Consider the following 14265-nt stretch of genomic DNA (forward strand, 5'->3'; position numbering starts at 1 on the left):
ACTTAGGATCACGTTTGTCTTTATTTATTTATTTATTTTTAAAGATTTATTTATTTATTTAAGCACTGGGTACAGTCAGAAGTGTGGGAGGGTGAGAGAATTCACCAGAGCCAGAGCAGGGAATAGAACAGGCAGACTGACTGCTGAGGGGAGCAGCGGGCACAGCAGGAGAGTCTGTTGCGCCATGTGGGACCCTCGCTGGTGGCAGGGAATCGAACCAGCGCTGCAGAGGCTGTGGGCAGCTTCTCAGTCCAGCGCTCAACCACTGTGCCACCAGGGGAGGCCCGGATCACATTTGTCTTTGACTCTTTTTCCTGAAACCTCTGACGCTGGGGCCTGGTTTGGAGGTTCCGTCTCCTTTTTTACTTTGCTGTCTTTTCCTGGGTGCTCTTCCCTCACCCTGACGCTCTGAGGCCACCTCAGCACCTCTATTTTTCTCTCCCAGTTCCTGAGAGAACCAGCAACCTCACCTCTCAAGTGGAAAGAGACAGCAAGAGGAAGGGCTACGAGAGTGCTCTGGGGAACTTTAAGGAGGAGCTTGCTCAGGTTGGCATGGTAAGGACCCTCCCTCTTGCTCCTCTTCTGTTCGGGGGCTATTCTGAAGGTGGGCTTGGCTTGGCACCCTCCCTTTCTTTCCTCCCAGCTCAGTGTTCCTCAGTGGCTCTCCATCCTGTAGATGGAATCACAGTGGCTGTGTCTGAGTGGCTCATTAGGAGTGTAGCCTTATTGGGGGGTAACTGTCATTACCTATTTATAGATAAGGCCCAGAAAGTGTTGCCAGGACTAAGGCCAAAGCCCAGCCTTTGCTCCTTCAGTTCTGTCATACTAATGAGGGGTTAAAAGGCCTGCCCTTCCATTGACAGTCTGTACCAGCCTCACTTGGTCCCCTGTACATTTCCAGAGACCTCATTTCCAGCTTCAGTATGTTCTCCAGAATGTTCCCCGAATGAGACCCTTTTCCTCTTTCAGGTCTTCTCTGAACCCCACAATTCACCCCCTAATTTTCTCCGACTCACGTGGTTTCCCTTGATTTTTTGAGCTGGCTGTATACCCAAAGTACCAAGAAGACGTTCCCCCAGATGGCTCATCACCTTCTGAATACATCCCAGATGGACACGAGCTCTGATTTCACCCATGAGCTCTGTGGCTTTGGTCACACAACCTAACTGAGCCTCAGTTTCCACAGCTTATGTTACCTTGGAATTCTTTCACTGACCACTTCTTTAATGAATATGTGTTGAGCCTCAACCATGGGCCTGGCCTCATATCAGCACCTCTTCCATGGGCTGAGAGGACCGAGTGAGTCTGAGGAGAAATTCTTAGCATAGAGTAGAGGACCCAGCACATGGTGTTTGTCCAACATGGTGGCTGCCCTAGTGCTCTGCTTGTGAACTAATTAGCAAATCTGAACAACGTAGGTCTAGCTAATGACTATTATTTTTGACATGGGACCATAACTGGCACTTCCCCATTATGGGTGGGGGAGGGGGGTGGTGTACTCCCTATTACCCTGGGGGCCAGGGTAGATGATACACATCTGGGCGCCAGATGATACACCTTCATCCTCCTGACCTATTTTAGGAAATGGAACCACTCATCTTGGAGTCAGGAGCACTTCTTTTAAAAAAACTGACTGAGTCTGTTGAAGACATCAACCTTCTCTTCAAAGAGGTGGAGGATGGCAACTTTGAAAGCTACACTATCCAAGTAGGAGTCCCCTTGTGGCTGTGCCTCCTCCACCCTGGTCCTGCTCTTCCTTCCTCCATCCATTCTCCCAGCCCAACCAAAACTTCTTGGCACAGCACCTGATGGAGCTGTGGGACCAAGTGACTGAGAAGTACCTGTCTCAGAAGCAGGAGGTTAAGGAGCTGGATGAGACACTGCACTCGCTTGAATTCTCCCGGGCAGACAAAGTGAGTTGATCTGCAGATAGACTTTTGGTGATTTTCTCTAGTGGGATATTATGGGGCATCACCTATTATCTTTTATTTCTCCAGGGGGAAAAAAGAGTTATTAACTATGGTGTCTTGTCCTGTTTAGCTAAAAGCGGTGTTGAAAAAATATGTGGGAATCATAGAGAAAACTTCCTATCTCATGCAGCCAGACGTGTATAGGCTGATAAATAAAGAAGCCATGGTAAGTGGTTTTCGTGCACAGGGGATCAACCCATGGGAGAAGGAGCAGGACCCCAGGATGCCCCAGAGTCTGGTCAGTAATGGGCTTCTCAATGCAATACTTCCATGTAACTCAGGTTGGACACAGAGGTGCAGAACCAGAGTCTTTGTTCAGTATTTGCAATGGAAATCTTTTCAAAGCACATTTCATGCTTCTCCGCTACCTTAATCCCGGTAACCTGGTGCAGCTTCATTGGCTTGAGAGCTGAGGATTTTATGTCCACCAACTGAGCCATGTCTTAGCTACATAGGCAGCACAACTGGTGCTGTGCTCTGGAGATATCATCTTTGGCAGTTTGTGCCTCAGAAGTCATCCCACTCTCCTGCTCTGTTGTCTAACTTTTCTATGGTTTTTGTCTCTCCTGCTGCTGATTAAGGGTGCCTATTGCTGAGCCATGCCTGCCTCTTAGCTCTGTGCCCACTGGTTCCCCCATCCTCACCCTCGGCCTCCACTAACTGCTTTCTTTGGAGTAAAAACCAAGAAATGCAAGGTTGTTATGATGTCTCTCCATCAGCTGAGTACAGCCTGACCCCACTGCCGCATTGAAGGTGGATTCTTTCGGCTATGCAGAGGGCCACTTCCTTGCATGGGTGTCCTGTCTGGAAAGCTGAGCTGGTCAGAAATGGGCCTCCTGGCAGCATGCAGGGTGAAGGGACCATGGCATTCAGAACCATGATAAACTCCAGTCCAGATCTGTACCTGAGAGTCGTGAGCAAAGCACAAATAGGGAGTGAGCACAGACCTCCCTTTCCACTGCCCAGACATGAAAGCTCTCAAAACAATAGCCAATGCACCGAGAACTCCTATCGATAACATGGGGATGATACTTCAGTGTCATTACCTATGGGAGAATGATTAAAGAGACCTGAGTGATGGTAGCAAGAGTTTTTAACGGTGTCTGCTTGATCCATTAGGGCAGTCAGAGTTAGCAGTGCCTTGGTTATGTTTCATTGTTGGACTTCTCTGTATTTATTTTACTCATCATAACAACTGGCACTTGCTACCTGTCCTATATGCGTTTATCTCATTTGATTTCACAAAATGCCTATGCTATAAATAGCATGGTCTTTATATTGTGGCTCTGAAACCAGAGGCTCAGGAAGTACACTTTCCTCCAGCTAGTACACTCCAGAAGTGTAGCTGCCATCAAACCTCTGTTCCAATGACAAGTGTTACTGGAATTTCTATCCACTGAGATTGGTTGTTGTCAGCCTGTCCCAGGGCAATGGCTAGAGGGCTTTGGGAAATGTGGGGAGGCATTTCAGCTGTGCCAGTCTCTGGGGCATGGGAGAGGCCAATCTGATCTAAGGGGGCAGGAATGCTAAATGTTAGGACAGACCATGTAATGAATTGTCCCCACTGTCATGACAAGGGTCCCTAGAAGAGGACCATTGAGAGGAGTGCCAAGAATGTTCTAGCTCTGACTCCATTTGGTAATTGGGTCCCGTTTCTCATCATAGTCATATGTGGCTGGCCCCTGATGGCATGAGCACTCTGCTTTTGGAACAAATTTATAAGAAAAACAGCTAAACGCTGAGGGTCCACTGGAGCACTCCCCTCCAGTGAACTGAAATCACCTTCTATTTTTTTTTATAAGGACTTATTTATTTATGCATACAAGAGCTGGGGTTTAGGTCAGAGGTGTGGGGACGTGAGAGGATTCACCAGAGAAAGAGTGGGGAACAGAGCAGGCAGAAGGACCGAAAACACTGCTGAGGGGAGCAGTGGGTGAGACAGGAGAGGTCTGCTGTGCTATATGGGTTAGCTCTCTGGCTGGGGATCAAACTCCTGGTGCAGTGACTACGGATAGCTTCATAGTGCTGAGACTTAGCCCCTTGCGCCACCAGGGAGGCCCCTGAAATCACCTTCTTTAACAATCTGATGTGACCTTGCAGCTGGGTTGGCGCTCACATGTTCAGGGTGTTACAGGGCAATCCCAATGTAGAGTGGGTTGGCCTAAGTGTGGGTCCTCACTCATGCACTTAAAAAAAAGACTTATAATGAGACCCAACTGTAGCACACACAAAAGGGTTAAATAAGGGTTTATTTACAAAAAGGGGAAATGAAGAGAGGAATAACCCAGGGAGAAAGAGAGAGAGATAAATTGGTGAATGCATCCTACCAGTTCCCCTGAGCTGGGACCCCAAGAGTACACTGAAGACTGGCAAAAAACCAGCCCCCAAGGCCCACAGGTGAACTGAAATCCTCCAGCAATCCTCCCTTCAGTGGAAATGACATTATGGGATTTGCAGTCCTTGGTGCCTTGGATCTCCTTGGCCTGGGGTGGGGGTGGAATCTATAAAACCTGAGATTGTGGATTTCACTCAGGACTTCCTCTCCCTGGCAACAAGGGTTCAGTTAAGCCTTCAGAAAACATCCTTGTCCCTGTTCCATGGCTGCTGAGCACCAGGCAGTTTCCTTAAGTGCCCAGCGAACACTTAGCAATCTGTAGCCACTGCCCTGCTGGTTCACACTGGGTCCCAGTAGCTCCCAATCTGTACCTCAGCTGACTTCTCTCTCCAACTGAGCCTGTTCCAAAACCCCTCCCCAGACATCCCCTCCCCAGAGCCTCCTCCCATCTCCTGCCCTCCTGTGCCCTTAGATCATCAACCACGCTCTGCTGGGCAACCGGAGGGCCCTCGCCCAACTGTTTGTCAACCTGATGGAGGCCACGCTGCAGCAGGAGCTCGAGAGCCGCCGCCGCTGGCAGGACCTGCTCGAAGCATGGAAAACTCTCAAGAAGGAGTCTGTGGTGAAGAGTTTCTGGTCAGTGGCTGCCCACCCAAATGACTGGCACAGGGAAGGGGGTGGTGGTCTGCCCCCTCTTTGTCATTACTTTAAGGTGCTGTTGTTTTTCTTGCGGTAAAATTACTATGCATTCTTTAAAAAAAATTAAAATAGCTGAAAGTATCAAGAAGAAATTTAAAATTACTACAAATCTCTCATCACAGAGAGAAGCACAGCTGATATTTCACGTATTTTCTCCCAGGCGTTTTACATCTGCAAATGTAGATGTGTACCTCATTTTCTGAGCGCAGCACAAATTGTAAGCATTAGTCTGATGAGCTGCCCAATTTCCTCTCTCTACTTAGACACACAACTCTGTAGCACTGGGCCAAGGAAAAGACCATCTTCCAGGCTTTAGCTCCATCCTCCCCTCTGCTAGAAAGTGTACCAGTGAGGAAGGCTGAAAAAGGGCCCATCCCCACGCTTCCTCTGCCAGATGGGTCTTTGGTTAATATTGACACAAGGGTCCTGGAGATTTTGGCCAAAAATTATGGCTTGATTTTGCTAAGAAAGGGACACTTTGGGCCAACATATCTGAAAGTAACAAAGGGTGTCTGTCCATTTGTACTGCAGGTCTGGGTGCAGGTATCTGTGCATGTACATTTCCAGCGGGAAAGCACCAGATCTGGATCTGGTACTGGGGGTGAAGACAAAGTGTACCAAGGTCTGGCCCCACCTGTGCTTTCCCTGTGACCTTGATCAAGCACTTGAACATTCAGAGCCTTTCTCTCCCTACGCAACGCAGGCTCCGTGATAGACCTGCATTGGGATTTCTGTGACCAACTAGATACTGTGTGAAGTGCCTGGCCTGGGCCTGGGAGGTTGTTATAAATGTCACTCACTAATCATCCACAATGATGGCAGGAGCTGACATTTTCTGGGCAGTTCCCATGAACCAGGTGTGGTGCTAAGGACTTTGCTTTTAATATCTCGCTGAGTTTTCACAAGTTCCAGATGAGAAAGGCACTATAGTAATAGTACTATAGTAGCTGTATTACAGAAGAGGACACTGGGATTCAGGGGTGGGGCAGCGACTTGCTCCAGACCACGAGGTGGCAGGACCCACATCTGGCTTTGTGTCTGCTGGTGCCATGCTCGTAGTGCCAGAGCTTCACTGGCAATCCCTGGTTCTTTCCTCCCCTGCCTCCTCCCTCTCTCCCATTCCTTATTGTTCCTAGGGCCCAGGATAGGGAAGAAGTGTTGGGGAGTCATGTACTGATATAAGGGCACTGGAATTCTAAATGTTCTGACCATGGGTCTTATCCCCTGCCTCCAATCCACCCTGCTCCTCCTCTCTTCATGATGCCAATATATCGGGCCTCCCAGTGAGTTCATGGCCAATGAGAGGACCCAGACGCCTCCATCTGTGAAGAAGCAGCTGGACATCATGCTGAAGAACCAGGGAGTCCTGCAGAAGAAGCGACTGGATCATCTCTGCACCATCTGGTACCAAGGGAGGACTCACTGGGCAGGAACATCTTTCGGGTTCCTTGGGGATGCAGGCCGAGTCCTCAGCATTGATCTTTCCCCTGAGTCAGAAGAAACAACAAAAGCACTTTTCGTGGCACTGAGAATTTTATCCACCTTATTAATGTTACACCCATGTGAGAACGTTACTGCACAGGAGCAGGACGTTTCTGCCCTGGGAGAGACCTGTGGGGTCCCAGTAGTCATTGTATCCTAACAGAACTTAAAAATATTGGTGGTAGGGATGAGACTTGCTTCTCATGGCCTCCAGGAAGTGCCCAGGAAGAGGAGAAGCGTTTCCCAGCAAAGTGGCAGCCTTAGTCCTGCTTCCTCGTGGCAGCCCAGGAGCAAATGTAAGACTCAGGTCCCAGAGGGAAACGTAGGATGCAGGGGCTCTGTGGCGTCATGCTTGCTACTTTCCCATCAGTCAAAGCCAATCACATCACCAAGCCCAGCTCCCAGGGGTTGAGAAATAGACTCCTCCTCCTGATTGCAGAACTAATTATATTTGACTATTTTTCTATCTGCACTGTTACTGTGATTTTCAGAAGAGGATTCACTGTCCTTTACTTAGATAATACCCTATTCCTGGATATAAAGCTTGTTTGTGATTTTTTGGTGTGTATTTATAAACATTGCTACTATGCAACAGCCTTAATGTATAAACTTTGTATATATTTCATATTGTGCCTAGTAGTGGCTTCACTAGAAGTCAAGTGGTGAAAACTTTTTTTCCTCATTGGGAAAATTGCTTTTATTTTCTAATAAAAGCACCAGAAAGTCTCCAGCAAGCACCTTCCCTTCCTCAGAATTTGTGCAGATACTGTGCTGGAACTGCCATTTTTGGTAAGCTTAAAGGTGCTACCAATTTTGGTAAGTGAGCATCTTATCCAAGTGTGGCTTAACTTGTCTTTTTTTTTCCCTCCCTAGTGACCTTCTGCCTCCCAATTACAGTGAAGCTCAGCTGACTGAATGGTTTTCTTCTCTCAAATCCCTGAATAAAAACATTGGTGAGTGAGTCATGTGGGGCTCTCCAGAACTCTGTTCAGGTAGTAGATTTGTAGTGCTTATCAGTCATCTATTTGAGGGTCTGTTATAAACTCAGGCATGGATGGCAAGTCAGTTCTCGGAGAGGAAGACAGGGTGTGAAGGGAAGAGTAAACTCCTAGGGTTCACACTGGACCTCCAAGACCTTCCCTGACAGAGCCTCCTTCGCCCTGCATGCCAGCGATGCACTGTGACCCTGGTGATGACCTGGCTCAGAGGCCAGGTCTGGGCATGTGAGGTTAGAGCCCATGACCCGGCTGACAGGAAGATGTGGGTTTGACATCCAGCTCTGCGCTGTCCCAACTCTATGACCTTAAGGAGTAGTGGTCTCTCACGGCCTCATATTCATTTCCCCCAAAATAAGGATCTCAAGAGGACATTTAGAGATCCCCACCTTGTGGAGTTGGTGTAAGAATTACGTGCAGGGCCTCCCTGGTGGCGCAGCGGTTGAGCGCTGGGCTGCGAAGCTGCCCGCAGCCTCTGCAGCGCCAGTTCGATCCCTGCCATCAGCGAGGGTCCCACATAGCGTGCAGACCTCTCCTGCCACCCGCTGCTCCCCTTAGCAGTATACTTCCTCAGTCTGCCTGTTCTGCTCCCCGCTCTGGCTCTGGTGAATCCTCTCACCCTCCCACACTTTTGACTGTACCCAGTGCTTGTATAAATAAATAAATAGATCTAGAAAAAGAACAACAAAAAAACCCCAACACCAGTAGAAGAAAAGAAATAATAAAAACCAAAGCAGAAATAAATGAAATTGAAACTAAAAATACAATCCAAAAGATCAATGAAACCAAGAGCTGGTTCTTTGAAAAAATCAATAAAATAGACAAACCCATAGCCAGGCTCACAAAGGAAAAAAGGGAGAAAGCACAAATAAAAAGGATCACAAATGAAAGAGGAGAAATCACAACGGACACAGCAGAAATCAAAAGAATAATCAGTAACTACTATGAACAGTTATATGGAAACAAGATCAACAATCTAGAGGAGATGGACAAATTCCTACAACTCTACAATCACCCAAAGCTAGATAAAGAAGAAATAGAACACCTAAACAGACCAATTACAAGCAGCGAAATTGAAATGGTAATCAAAAACCTCCCCAAAAACAAAAGCCCAGGACCTGATGGATTTACAAATGAATTCTACCAAACATTCAGAGACGAATTAGTGCCTACCCTTCACAAACTCTTCCAAAAAATTGAGAAGGAAGGGACAATACCAAACACGTTCTATGAAGCCAACATTACACTAATACCAAAACCGAACAAGGACAACACAAAAAAGGAAAACTACAGGCCAATCTCCCTAGTGAACACTGATGCAAAAATCCTCAATAAAATTTTAGCTATCAGAATCCAACAATGTATCCATAAGATAATTCACCACGACCAAGTAGGATTCATTCCAGGGACACAAGGATGGTTTAACATCCGAAAATCAATCAACGATATCCAACACATCAACAAAAAGAAATATAAAAACCATATGATAATATCAATAGATGCTGAGAAAGCTTTCGACAAAGTACAACACCCATTCATGATAAAAGCCCTTGAAATTCTTGGGATACAAGGAACATACCTCAACATCATAAAGGCCATCTATGACAAGCCAACAGCCAGTATCATTCTCAATGGTGAAAAGCTGAAAGCAATTCCATTAAGATCTGGAACAAGACAAGGATGTCCACTCTCACCACTGCTTTTCAATATAATACTGGAAGTCCTAGCCAGAGCAATAAGACAAGAGAAAGACATCCAAGGAATCCAAATAGGAAAAGAAGAAGTCAAACTATCACTATTTGCAGATGATATGATAATATACATAGAGAACCCCAAAAACTCCACAGAAAAACTAATTCAACTAATCAATCAGTTCGGTAAAGTGGCAGGATACAAAATCAACACACAAAAGTCAGTAGCCTTCCTATACACAAACAATAAATCTGAAGAAGAAGAAATCAAAAAAACCATCCCTTTTATTATTGAAACAAAAAAAATCAAATATTTGGGAATAAATCTAACAAAAGAGGTAAAGGACCTATACAAAGAAAACTATAAAACACTGTTAAAAGAAATAGAAGAAGACACAAAGAAATGGAAAGACATCCCCTGCTCATGGATTGGAAGAATAAACATTATTAAAATGGCCATCCTACCAAAAGCAATATACAGATTCAATGCTATTCCAATCAAAATTTCAATGTCATTCTTCAAAGAAATAGAACAATTATTGATGAAATTCATATGGAATCACAAAAAACCCCGAATAGCCAAAGCTCTCCTGAAAAAAAAAGAAGGGAATGGAGGCATCACACTCCCAGACTTCAAACTCTACTACAAAGCCATAATCATCAAAACTGCGTGGTATTGGAACAAGAACAGACACACAGACCAATGGAATCGAATAGAAAATCCAGAAATAAACCCACAGATTTATGGTCAACTAATCTTTAACAAAGGAGCAAAGACTATGCATTGGAGCAAAGAAAGTTTGTTCAATAAATGGTGCTGGGAAAACTAGGTTGCTACATGCAAAAGAATGAAGCTTGACCAATACCTCACACCATACACAAAAATCACCTCAAAATGGATTAAAGAACTAGACATAAGACCTGAAACCATAAAATACATAGAAGGAAATATAGGCGAAACACTACGGGATTTGCACATCAAAGACATCTTTACAGACACATCACCCAAAGCAGTGATAGTGAAGGCAGAGAACAACAGCTGGGACTACATCAAATTAAAGAGTTTCTGACAGCAAAAGAGACAATAACAAAAACAAAGAGAAACCCCACCAACTGGGAGAACATTTTTGCACACAACACTAATGATAAAGGACTGATCACAAAAATCTGCAAAGAGCTGATGAGACTCAACAACAACAAAGAAAATAATCCCGTCAAAAAATGGGCAGAAGAGCTAAAAAGAAACTTCTCTGAAGAAGAAATGCAAATGGCCAACAGGCATATGAAAAAATGTTCAACATCACTTGTAATCAGGGAAATAAAACTACCATGAGATACCATCTTACACCAGTGAGAATGGCACATATTAAAAAAACTAGCAACAACAAATGTTGGCGAGGGTGTGGAGAAAAAGGAACTCTCCTGCACTGTTGGTGGGAGTGCAAACTGGTCCAACCACTGTGGAGAGCTGTGTGGAGATTTCTGGACCTACTAAACATAGAGCTTCCATATGATCCAGCAATTCCACTCCTAGGTATTTACCCAAAGGACACAGAAACATTAATTCCAAAGAGCACCTGCACCCCTATGTTTATAGCAGCACTGTTTACAATAGCTAAGCTTTGGAAACAGCCCAAATGCCCAAAAATAGATGACTGGATCAAGAAGATGTGGTACATATACACCATGGAATATTACTCAGCATTCAAAAAAGATAAACACATGCAATTTGCAGCAACATGGATGGCGCTGGAAGGGATCATGCTCAGCGAAATAAGCCAGAAAGAAAAAGAAAAATACCGGATGGTCTCACTCATAGCAGGAATCTAGAAAACTTAAATAAGGGACCAGGAAAATGAATAACTATAAGAAAGTGAAAATCAGAATCAACAAAAAACTATGAAACAGAGACACTTTTGGGGGGGTGGGGGGCGGGAGGGGAGGGATTGGGATCAGAATGGAGGGGTTGCAATTGTATGGGGAATATAAAAATAAAATTTATTATTTTAAAAAAAAATTACGTGCAATCCAGTGAACTTCAGTTGTAGTTCACACAAGAACTGCTTAATAATGAATGGTAATGAAAAAATTGCCTTAACAAAGGTCCTTAAACTGGTCCATGGGCTACTGTCCTATCTGTTAGTAAATAATAAATTTCATTGCAACACAGCTATGCCCATTTGTTCACCTGTAGTCTCTGACTGCTTCTACTCTACAATAGCAGAAATGAGGGGGCCTCCCTGGTGGCGCAGTGGGTTGAGCGCCATGCTATGAAGCTGTCCGCAGCCTCTGCAGCGTGAGTTCGATCCCCCAGCCAGCTGTGGAGATATCTGCATGGCGCGGCAGACCTCTCCTGTCTCACCCGCTGCTCCCCTCAGCAGTGTTTTTGGTTCTTCTGCCTGTTCTGCTCCCTGCTCTGTCTCTGGTGAATCCTCTCACCCTCCCGGGCCTCTGGCCTGTACCCCAGTTCTTCTATAAATAAATAAATCCTAAAAAAAATAGCAGAAATGAGTAGAGGAAACAGAAACTTATGGCTTGCACAGCTGGAAATATTTTCTATCTAGCCCTTTATAGGAAAAGTTTACCAAGCCTTACTCTTGAAGATGTATACTATTTCCATCTTCTTTGAGGCCTGATGAGGCCAGTGGTGTCATTGTCCCTGTGATAGAAAAGGACTCAGAGGCACAGAGAAGTAAAATATCCTGTGCATAGTGCACAGCAAATGAAGTCTCACAGCTAGATTTGATCTGGGTATTTCAGTCAGTAGAACCCACCATTGCTCCCAGGGCTCTCGGCTTTATCATTTCAAAGGTATTGTAATTATATTATAATACTGAAAGGAAGAGCCCAGAGAGCCTAAATAATAACAATGACAGCCATTCAGCAAGCTCCTCCCTGGGACAGGCATGTTGCTGGCCCTGAGAACCCACAGGCTGGATAATTCCTTGGGTGCTTTCAGTCCTGCACAGAAGCCATAGAGCAAGGAGTAGACAGGTCACCAGCTACGTGAGCATGTATTTGGGGATGTAGAAGGCTTTGCCAAGGAAGTGATCATATATGAGACCCACAAGGCAAGTAAGAGTTAGCTAATCCTAGGGGACAGGGACCTTCCCAAGGAGGAAGATTAGCATCACATGTGGGGAAGCTGAGAGGCAAGACAGAGCAGGGGCCATGGGGCCAAGGAGGAAGTGGCAGAGGTTGGAAGATGCCAAGGGGCCAGACTGTGCTGGCCATGTGGATAAGCTGGTGTGGACAAGCTGATTTATCCTGAGGGCAGTGAGAACCAGTGAAATTTCTAAAGTGGGAATGACGAGGTTGAGGGAGTGAGTGGATCAGAGGGGCACAGGAGTAGAAGCACAGTGATCCCAAGGTGGCTGGGGAGGGTCCATCACAGTGATTTCACAGTAAGGGTAAGGATGTGTTGGCCTAGGCAGCAGCCCTGGGGATGGGAGAAACCAGCTTTAAAGTGTCTCCATTTCACAAGAAAGGATGAAATGCAGCTATTTTCAACAAAATGGAAGGTATTTGAAAAAATTAGATGCAGCAAAATAAGTCATAATGATAAAAACAAATATTGGATGTTCATTTAATAGATAATTCAACAACGCAAAACGCTTTCAAAAACTACTGGGCATCAACCAACATCTTGAGGTCTCTGAGGTTAAGTGGGGGAGGGGAAGAGACTAGGAGACACAGCAGATGGTGGGGATGGGGGATTCGTCTCCTAACCAATCCTACTGAGACACTTTGCTGGGGAGAAGCTGCCTCCCTACCCCAGCAAAGGGAAACTCCCCTTTCTGATTCCTCCTTCCACCCTCTCCTTTCTGGAAGAGCAACTGACTCGTTCTGTTCTCCCACGCAGACGACTACCACATGAGCTGCATGATGCAGATCCACTTGCTGTACGAGGACACCTGGCAGGAATGCCTGGCCCAGGTGCAGAAGAGCAAGGTGGGTGCCTAATATCCCCTCCGGGCCTGCTCCTGCCCCCTCCAGCCTGGATCTCTCTTTTCCTCCCTCACACACCAGACCCTTGTTGACCTCTGGGTACATTGAAGCTGTTCCCTCTGCCTGGAGCCTTCCTCCCCAGCAACTCCTACCCAACCCTCCGGTTGTAGTACAACATGAGCTCCTCCAGATGCATCTCTTATCCCACCAATCAGAAACCTCACAAAGCTCTTCAGTAGCAATTCCCGATTTTCTGGGGTACAAAGAACTATATTGTCAAATGCCCTATCCTTGTCTTCCTGGTAAACCAGTGTAAATAAAAGCCCCCAAAGCCTAATCATTTTGGAGATGTTCTCGGCCCCACCTGTCCTGTGTCTGGAAGTGAGGTGAGCAGAAGGCACAGGGAGTTGCATGGTGTGTTTGGGTGCTGCCGCCTGTAGGCTGTGCCACATGTTGCCCTGGAATTTGACGGGTCCTGCAGAAAGCTGGCCGCCGGCCCCATCTGTTGATGACAAGTCTGAGTCCATAAAAGGCCCACAGGGCTCGTTTGCCCTGAAGCCTTTGGGACAACCTTGTGCATCTCAGTCAGATCCTTGGGGCATCAGGCCTCAGAAGGGAAGCCTGGAGAGAGTGTGGATGGAGGGAAACCGTGTGCCCTCTGAGGGCACCGCCCCTGGTGCCCACCCCTCTCTGCTGCCTGCTGCCAGGACCCCCTCCAGAGCCTGAGGGTCCTTCTGTGCCCATTCCCACTTTCCTTTGTCGGGCACATGCAGGGGATGAGTGCCAAACTAGCCACATACCCCAAGAGCACATTAAGTCTGGCAGAGGACCCTGGTATTCTTGTTCCGCAGCATTGGGATTCTACAGCCAGAGGTAAAAATGTTAAGTTGGGGGAGTTTGGTTTATTTTAGGTTTTGTGCATAAGCCAAGCTTTAATTACCCAGAAAGCCTGGTTATCAGGTGGCATAATTCAAAGTGACAGGAAATGGGAGCCTCTCTAACTCGCAGCAAGACCGGACAATGTGGAATGGTGCTTTATGCCCACAGGCTCTGCAGTAGCATGGTTCTGAGTTCAGATCCAGCCCCATCCCTTGGCGGTGCATGGGCTCCAGCAAGTTCCCTTGCTTCTCCAAGATTCGGTTTCC

The 14265-nt window shown here is 46.3% G+C and overlaps 1 protein-coding gene across 1 annotated transcript in view; it reads left to right on the forward strand.

The window, feature by feature from the left end:
* CCDC180 (coiled-coil domain containing 180) overlaps window positions 1-14265 on the forward strand; it is a 53041-nt gene that overhangs the window by 4163 nt on the left and 34613 nt on the right. The window contains exons 5-12 of the mRNA XM_054689130.1: window positions 446-555; window positions 1582-1707; window positions 1803-1913; window positions 2041-2136; window positions 4778-4941; window positions 6289-6408; window positions 7360-7439; window positions 13035-13123. Coding sequence (XP_054545105.1) covers window positions 446-555; window positions 1582-1707; window positions 1803-1913; window positions 2041-2136; window positions 4778-4941; window positions 6289-6408; window positions 7360-7439; window positions 13035-13123 — 896 coding nt within the window. The remainder of the gene's footprint in view (window positions 1-445; window positions 556-1581; window positions 1708-1802; window positions 1914-2040; window positions 2137-4777; window positions 4942-6288; window positions 6409-7359; window positions 7440-13034; window positions 13124-14265) is intronic.

This window comes from Talpa occidentalis, unplaced genomic scaffold (assembly GCF_014898055.3).
Source record: "Talpa occidentalis isolate TD23 unplaced genomic scaffold, MPIMG_talOcc4v2.1 talOcc4.7, whole genome shotgun sequence".
In the NCBI taxonomy this organism is placed as follows: domain Eukaryota; kingdom Metazoa; phylum Chordata; class Mammalia; order Eulipotyphla; family Talpidae; genus Talpa; species Talpa occidentalis.